The sequence below is a fragment of the Sinocyclocheilus grahami genome, unplaced genomic scaffold (genome assembly GCF_001515645.1).
Source record: "Sinocyclocheilus grahami isolate Dianchi unplaced genomic scaffold, SAMN03320097.WGS_v1.1 scaffold225.1, whole genome shotgun sequence".
NCBI lineage: Eukaryota > Metazoa > Chordata > Actinopteri > Cypriniformes > Cyprinidae > Sinocyclocheilus > Sinocyclocheilus grahami.
Genome location: NW_015505404.1, coordinates 556,761 through 565,456, shown reverse-complemented (window position 1 = coordinate 565,456; position 8,696 = coordinate 556,761). Strand labels below are relative to the sequence as shown.

Genomic DNA, 8,696 nt, shown 5'->3' with positions numbered 1-8,696 from the left:
ATGGTGTCTACAGGGCCGTCGGTCCCTTCATGCAAACTTCTGCTGCCGTTTTTTTTTTTTTTTTTAAACACACAAAACATTAAATCATAACACACTGAATCTAGTCAAATTAAAACAGACAATCTGGAAAAAAAAAATCATAGAGCATTACTATTGTTAAAATTTTTTACGTTTTATGAAATCAATTGATTACACATGCTTTTTGATTATTACATTTATTAAACCAATAAACACTGAATTTTGGAGATAATTATATATATATATATATATATATATATATATATATAGAAAATATTAAATAATAACAAGTCTGACCTTCCTCTGAACATCACTGAGAATGAGAAATTCTGCAGACAGGTCCAAACTGGCCTTCAAGCTGGGTAGTACACTGCTGTTGAATGGATCGGGGGAAAACCTGAAACATACAAATTCACAGTTCTTCTAAAATTCACAAATATAAGCTACCATTATCCATATAGGAGAAATATTTATGCTCAAGCTTGAACACCAAATAACATATATCGAACAATTAAGAAATGAACAGACCTGATAGTTTGTAAGCACGTCCATGACACTGTGCACCACATCTTAAGTTCCTGGTTCTGATCAGCTCCAGTGATCAGGAAGCGCCAGAAAGGAACTCTTCAGAAGAAAATCAATGGCTAACTTTAATGCATAGCATGTGTATAGGACACAATTTCAAGTAAAGACAGCTTAAAGCCCAGTGTCAAGATTCCCTGACAACTTGGGATGCTGACTTTGAATTTGGACCACTGAAGACTATATGAACTTCATACTCACTCTGGGTCTTGCTTCTTGTGGTTGTCACAAAAGAGCAGGCAGGAAAGAGGCCGTCCATTATGTGGCTGCCATTCATGCAGGCATCTGCAAAAGGAGCAAGTTTACTTACATTTTTCACAAGGCTATCGATTTAGTTATAGGAGAGCTTTAGAAGTATAATCAATAACAAAAAAATCTAACTATTATTGTAATATTGCTAATCATTATTAACAGTATAACTGATTATTGATTATATGTTAAAAACATTAAATACAATGACAACACATTTATGTGGCAATTACAGTCAAATGTTTGTAATATACATTTAATAACATTATTGTACACAGAGTAGAGTATTGTAAATTTATATATTAGCATATTTTTTCCTTGTCAACTAAAAGCAATAAATGTTTAAATAATTGAGAAATACTTTAAAGCTACATGCCACTGTTTGATTTATTAATATTTATACACTACCGTTTGGTTGGTTTGGAGTCGGTAAGATTTTGTGTTTTTGAAAGAAGTCTCTTATGCTCATCATGGCTGCATTTATTTAATGGAAAAAAGTAATAAAACAAGTTACATTGTGAAATATTACTATAAATAAATGTAAAGATTTCTATTTAATATGTGATGGCAAGCATGATTTTTAGCAGCCATTACTCCAGTCTTCAGTGTCACATGATCCTTAAGAAAACATTTTAATATGTTTACTTGGTTCTCAAAAACATTTCTGATCTGTTATTATCAGAATTTATTCTATCCTGATTCAATTAACAGTTGAAAAAAGCTGAGCTTCTTAATATTTTTGTGGAAAACATAATACATTTTTCTGCATTCTTTTATGAACAAATTTCAAAAGAACAATTATTATCTGAAATAGAATTTTCTGGTAACATTACAAATGCCTTTTTGATCAATTTAATGCACACTTGCTGAATAAAGGCATTCTTACTATCTTTCAAAAATAAATCTTACTGACCCTAAATTTTGAACAGTAGACCATGTTCAATTTCATAATGTCTCAGTACCTGGGTTGGTCCTGTCCTTCAATGTAGATTTGCCAAAACTTTACAAATCCATCATGACTGGCTGTGGCCAAGACCGTGCCATCAGGGGACAGAGCTCCCTCACTAATGCGCTGCAAAAATAGAAATACACACCCTATAACATCACACCCTATAAATCACTGATGTGCTATTGCAATTACATTAAATCTAATTTCTTGATTAGTTAATACAACACTGCAGACACAACATTGAGCTGAAAGGCAGCAGGACTTACTGCCGTGTGTCCTCTAATGGTGATGAAGCCCTCTTTCAGTTCTGTGGCGTCCACAGGCCATGAGCTGTTATTGGATCGGAGGATGTCAAGGTCCCAAACCTCAGCCTACAAGCACAGTGAGGAGAGTAATAGTGTTAAAAACATTTAAAATCTAATAATATAAGGACATTTTAGAAAGAAAGTGATAAAACTGTCAAATTCCAAGGATATCGTACTCGGTCTTCATGAAGGAGTGCCAGTGTCTGACACGCATCCTCTGGGTTCTCATCATTGTCCTCCGGGATGAAGGGACACCAGATGAGTCTGCGGTTGGAATTTAGTGGGGTGTCCTCAGGCCTTTGGATGTGAACGATCACTTCATCGCTAAGAAACATCAATGTTAAGGAGAAACAGCAGAGTTCACCTGCTCATTAGCATTATACTACTATACATGTAGATCCAGATGTTTTTCTTTTTTGAGAAATAAAGAAAATAAATATATTACAACCTTACAATTTGACTCTTTTTGTAAAAAAAAAAAAAAAAAAAAAACTTTACTGGTCTAAAACTTTCAAGAATCCCATTAACCTGCTGTTCTTGATGATTTAGTAACAAAACGTGAAAAATCTTTATCATAATTCCTGTTCAATCTACAGAGGATACTGTATTTTGCTGCTGTGGCTAGTGAGCTGCCAAATGAACATGTTTCCAGCCTCATCCACGCAGCCCAACAGGGTGGAGTCCAAGTGGGCGAAAGCAAGGTCTGTGACTGCACCAGTGAAGCCCTTCAGCAGCGAACGCTCGGTTGATCCCAGCCGCAACACTCGGATCATAGAATGATTGTTTGCGCCTGTGAGTGAAAAACAATTACAAACCATTCAGCTGAATCCCATCAACATTTTATTCAAAGTAGGGCTGCACGATAAATCGCATGCAAAATTTAACACGCATCTTGTCAGTACAGCCATTCTGTAATCAGCGGTAAATCTCCATCACGTGCGGGCTTGATGAAGCTGGTTAAATATCGCATGCGATTTATCGTGCAGCCCTAATTCAAAGGACTGTACTAAATGAGCCATGGACAAAGACAGTGTGCAAACTGACCTCTGATGGCATAAGCCAAGTAGGAGTTGGACACGGCTATTAAATTGCCATAGTAGTACTTGTGCTCCCAGTCATATTTGGCCACTGGCTGAATTTTAACCTATAAGAAAAGTCATAAGGAAAAGATTTAGAGAGCAAAAAACTATTTCCAGGGCTTCCACTCATTTTGACTATTTTCCAATAGTTCATTTAAAAAAAAATAATTATTTAAAGATTTCTAGCCACGTACATTTTTCATAACTGAGCACTAGTGGAAGATTTTACCGACTAGAAATTTCCATTGTTTTCACGATTTTATTACTTTCAAATTACTTTCCACACCTGGAAACACCAAATACAAATTCAATGACTTTCCTAGGTTTTCAATGACAGTGAATCCCTGAACTGCTAATAATAAATAGTTCTGCACAAGTTCATTAATTTACACACCTTGTTGCTGCCACGAGCCTTACTGTCAATACTAGAGTCACGACTGGACACAATTTCAACATTGTTTGCTCTGATGGGGACACAGGTGGACCCATCATCTCCTGAAAGGCAGCTGGTACAAAAAAAATATATATATATGGATTTATTGACAATAAAGACCTCTAATAAATATATATATATATATATATATATATATATATATATATATATAAATAATGTTACAAAACATTTCTATTGCAAGATTTCTATGCAGTTCTTTTGAACTTTCTATTCATCACTGTTTCCACAAAAATATTAAACTGTCTTTTAACATTAATAAGAAAAAAAAGTTTCTTGTGCACCAAAACAGCATGTCAGAATGACTTCTGAATGATCATGTGATGCTGAAAACTGGAGTAATAACTGAAAATTGAAAAATAACTGTGGAAAATAACTACTGAAAATTCAGCTTTTTCATCACAGGAATAAATTATTTTTGAAATATATGTTGAAATATATTAAAACAGAAAAAAATATTAAAAGTACAAACCATAAGAGACTCATTTAAAAATCGTATAGATCCCAAAGCTTTGAAGGGTAGTGTAAATATTATAAAGCAAAACATTTTAAGTCTAGTATATAAAATAATTACAGCTCATAAGAAGATAATGACAATATGATAGCATTAATGGTTTGCTAAAGAATGCGTTGAACATAAATATACAGTGCTAATGACAGCAAAACATACATAGTCTGTGTGTCCTGTCCATTAAGTTTGTCTGAGTTGTGAGCAGTTGGCTCCACCATTGTCGCAAGTCCTCCTGCTCCAATAAGATCCGCTCCAAGAACGCCATTCAACTCTCCATTGAAAGATGGTTTTCTCTGGCTCTCTACCAAAGAGGGCTCTGTGGAATGAAATGACTGATAAATCAAGTCGTAAAAATGCACTGGTGCACTCTCTGACTATTACGTTAATGACTTTCAATACAACTAATATGACTTACATTTTCCCTCCCAATATTATGTTTTTTCTTCTTCAAAATAAATAAATAAATATATAAGTATATATGATATATGAGGTGTGCATACCTGATAAATACGACGTGTGTAACATATTGAATATGTATTGCTCTAACACAAGGCAAAACCTTGTTATGATGCACAAAAAAGTTGTATCGGTTTTGAAACCGTCTTTTTGACTTGACATGTCTTCTCTCAGAAACCTATAATGTCACCGTTATCAAGTCACTGCATACTGATGCATATCAAATATAATTAAACTCTTGAATAACATTTATGCTCATGTCGCAATTAATACTCAACACTTTCTGTCTGAGCAAAGCAGCTGCGAGTTTAGCCCTTACATGCTACATTACCCCTCCTTTTATTAAATCACATTAATACACAAAACATGATGTTTGTCACTTATAAAACATAGTTAGCGCTGTCCCGCGTTTTTGAGCGACTGTAGTCAGGTGGCTCGTGCTGAAATCCAGCGCTGCGCAGCATCATCGCGCCGCGGCCTAGCTGCTCCCTTCCCCGGCAACTTACCGGCCGAATTACCGGGACGATCCAGTTTTAAGATGTCCCGAAGGTGCTGGGTCGCGCCCTCTATGTCCATGTTGGAACCAGAAGCCATAGAGTAGGGAAGGGGGGATTAAATCACTGGAAACTATCAAATTCTCAATAGTTTAATTTTGTGTCTGAACTCGCCCCTCATAAAGCTTGCAGTCGTCCGTCAACTTCCGTTGAGCGTTCCCTGCATTTCATTCCCCCGCCTCTGCTGGCAGGATTTCTTCCGTTCCGGAGTGAATAACTTGACAGGCACTACATCACTCTTGAATTTGTCTGATTTTAGAGGTCACAAATTCATATTTATGTTTTACTGGCGTGTTATCATAATCATTAAACTTATTATATTTACTTTTTTTTCTATAAGTGGTTGTCAGAAAATCACCTTCAACTAGTTGTAAACTATTCCTTCCACCGATAGAAATAACATAACAGCACACTTTACTTTGATCTCCTTTATTTCCACATACATGTAGGCAGCTGAAGTAGTCTCTTACTGTATTCACATTGTATCACTGTTGCTTTTGTTGGGAAAAGCAAGTCTTCTTTTGCTCTTCCCCTTAAACCACAGAGAAAGTGGATATCTGCAGGGTCAAGCAAGCATGAAGTACGTGTACAATACATGTATTCCAGCAAAAATATAATGCAAGAATGTGACTCATTATACTGATGTTCTAGCAGATCTGTCTAGATATTTCAGTGCAAAAAGCTACAATGCAAAAGACGTCTTTCTAAAATATCTGTACCATCGCTTGGCACAAAGGCCTTCATATTTTGTGAATATGATTTTCTAATCCTAAACAATGAACATAACTCCCTTAGTGTAAACATTTTGTGGAAATTAGAAAATAGTCATCTTTTTCCCCCACAACTAGTCATGTTTCAAGCTTTGTGTCTGTGATCCTTCTTATACTGAAAATGTCAAAGTATAAGCCTAAATATGGAAGGCAATAACAGCTTTGGCCACACTACAAACTCGATGACATTTACATTCATACAAGCGTATGAAACATCACATCCCACATCTTCAAGATTTGAATCAATGGAAAACAGGGAAAATAAAACCTCTCAGAAAGGGTACCTCAAAGAATAAATGCACTGAGAAGATTCATCTGGGGGGTTTTTTTCTTCTTGTTACAAACTCTTTCTTAACCTTAGCAAAACTTGTTTTATTTATGTGGCATAAGTGGCGGATGCTTACGGTTTTTGCTCTTTTTAACAAGAGCATCCACTTCTGATTCTACCATTTTTAGGGTTAGGAACAATTTGGCAAAATAATGACATGTGATCCTTTGCTAATAATAGCAATGTTCTACCAAATAAACCAACATTATTTTTTAAAGTCTAAACAACTGCTTCAGGAAACACTGGCCACCTGTAAAAAGAGAAATAACAGCTCCATTGTTTTCTGCTCTGCTCAAATAAATCTATAATCTTATTGTGAGAATCTAATATGAGGCAGTATCAAAAACACAAACAGGCAAGCGTAGAAAAGGGAAAAAAGGTCAACGCAAAACCAGACAGGGGGATGAACAAGATGATGACGTTGTTAAGAAAAAGTCAAAGGTTTTATTGTGTATCGTGGCTTGGAAATTATTGTCACAGAGAGCAGTGAGCAGAAAGTGGGAAGCACACTGGTCTGAGGGGAAGGAGAAATTAGGGTGGTGTTCTTTGGATAGCTAGAGCAACCTGACATCACACCAATTTTCAAGTGGGGCGAAAACAAAGAGATTAAACTTCAATGAGCATTTACTAAAAACAAGCTGAACACAATTCAGAAGAAAGAAAGAAAGACGGTTGTTATTTCAAAGTCAAAATCAGCAACTAAAATGTAAATATCAAACAGCCAAGGTTAGGGTAATACGTATTTGTCCTGGTCAGGGTGTCCTCTGATATTTAAGCTCCCCATCATCATGCAGGTTGGCGAAGGAAAAGGGTCAGTTTGATGGATGTGTGGGCTTTCAGCAAAGAAACATGTCATTTCTGGAGTAGAGGCAGTACTGTATATGCCTGCATGTTTTCTGTGATTGACTGCTGTAATCCGCTGGCGTTTCTCTTGAGTGTGATGAATGAAGGGCTGATTGACGGGTTCGGGCGTCATCAGGGCGGAACCCCATCCTCCACCTTCTCCCACTTCCTTCCTGCTAGCCATGGGGCGTTTAACCAAAATTGTGCAGCGCCAGGCGGAACATGTCATTGGTGCAAACCCACGCCTCGTTAATGTTCTTCAGGATGAAGCTCTGATGGAATCCCATGATGGGGTCATCATCTGCCTAGACAAAGCAGAAACACAGAAGAGACTTAGGCAGAGGCTCTCATACAACTGTGCTACACTTCATTAAAGAGAAGGGAACTTAACCCTGGATAAAAATTCTAATACTGTTACACTAAAAACATGCAAGTTTCAAAGCATATTAGTTCAGCTACAGAAAGACAAAAGCTGCATTAAAGAATCACACGGCAAACTAAAGGCTGATATCCACTTTTTTCCATCTAAGTACATAATATCTTTACATAATTACAGCATATTTTGGCTGATGATGGCGAAATCAAAAATAAAAACATGACAAAATGTGGTACTACGCAATCTGGGTCAGTTTCTCACATAAACACTGAACCTAGTACTGAATTGAAATGATCTTCACTAATGAATCCCCACTAATAATGCTAAAATCCATGACAAGGCATCACCTGTGGCCAAATATTAGGTTATTATGACCATGCTTTTATTAAATTCATTTTAGTAATTTTAAAGAAGTCACAAGGTTCTAAAATGCTTTTTGTGCAAGATAACCCAACTGTTGTAATTGTAGCACACACTGTACTCAGTGTTGTTAGTTAACTAAAACTATTCTTTTTTGTTTATTAAAAGGAAAGTTAAAATCAAGTAAAAGAAAAACTTAAACTAGTAATGAAATAAATAGAAGTATTAAAATAACTAAAACTAGAATGAAAATTAAAAAATTAAATGAATAAAAGTGACAAAAGCACAAAATTACTAATAATTAGAGAAAATATAAAAATAAAGACTAATTCAAAATAATGAGATTTATAGCACTCATTTTACCCCAATATTAAATCCCTATTCATTCATACATCATTTGACTCTGCATATTTATAAATAGAATCTAAAAGCTCAATAGAAACACATCTCATCCCAAGTATTTCATCCAGGTTTCACCCATTTTGAACAATGTCACGTTAGTTTTTAATGTGAAGGAACTCTTTATTACAAAATATCAGATGCATATAAAGACAGGTCAAAACAAAAGCTCATTGTTACACCCGTTTCACACATACTCCAATTGCAGTGCATATGAGGGATTTTTTTCAGTGCCTAAGTTAACAGGTTAGAGCAGTGGTTCCCAACCCTGGTCCTGGAGGCACCCCAACACTGCACGTTTTGCATGTCTCCTTAATCAAACACACCTGATTCAGGTCATCAGCTCATTAGTAGAGACTCCAAGACCTGAAATTGGTGTGTCAGAGAAAGGAGACATGCAAAATGTGCAGTGTTGGGGTGCCTCCAGGACCAGGGTTGGGAACCACTGGGTTAGAGCATTCACACT

At 36.1% G+C, this 8,696-nt stretch overlaps 1 protein-coding gene across 2 annotated transcripts in view; it reads right to left on the bottom strand.

Annotated features, from left to right (window-relative positions):
• The window catches only part of edc4 (enhancer of mRNA decapping 4), a 25,632-nt gene extending 20,333 nt beyond the window's left edge, over positions 1–5,299 (bottom strand). For both annotated transcript variants that reach the window (XM_016287786.1, XM_016287787.1), the window contains exons 1-11: positions 5,107–5,299; positions 4,304–4,460; positions 3,577–3,688; positions 3,148–3,247; positions 2,707–2,893; positions 2,280–2,427; positions 2,065–2,169; positions 1,812–1,921; positions 802–885; positions 547–642; positions 316–415 (exon numbers count right to left, since the gene is read on the bottom strand). In XM_016287786.1, the coding sequence (XP_016143272.1) occupies positions 316–415; positions 547–642; positions 802–885; positions 1,812–1,921; positions 2,065–2,169; positions 2,280–2,427; positions 2,707–2,893; positions 3,148–3,247; positions 3,577–3,688; positions 4,304–4,460; positions 5,107–5,194 (1,287 nt within the window). In that variant the 5' untranslated portion in view covers positions 5,195–5,299. The remainder of the gene's footprint in view (positions 1–315; positions 416–546; positions 643–801; positions 886–1,811; positions 1,922–2,064; positions 2,170–2,279; positions 2,428–2,706; positions 2,894–3,147; positions 3,248–3,576; positions 3,689–4,303; positions 4,461–5,106) is intronic.
• Positions 5,300–8,696: the final 3,397 nt, after the last annotated feature.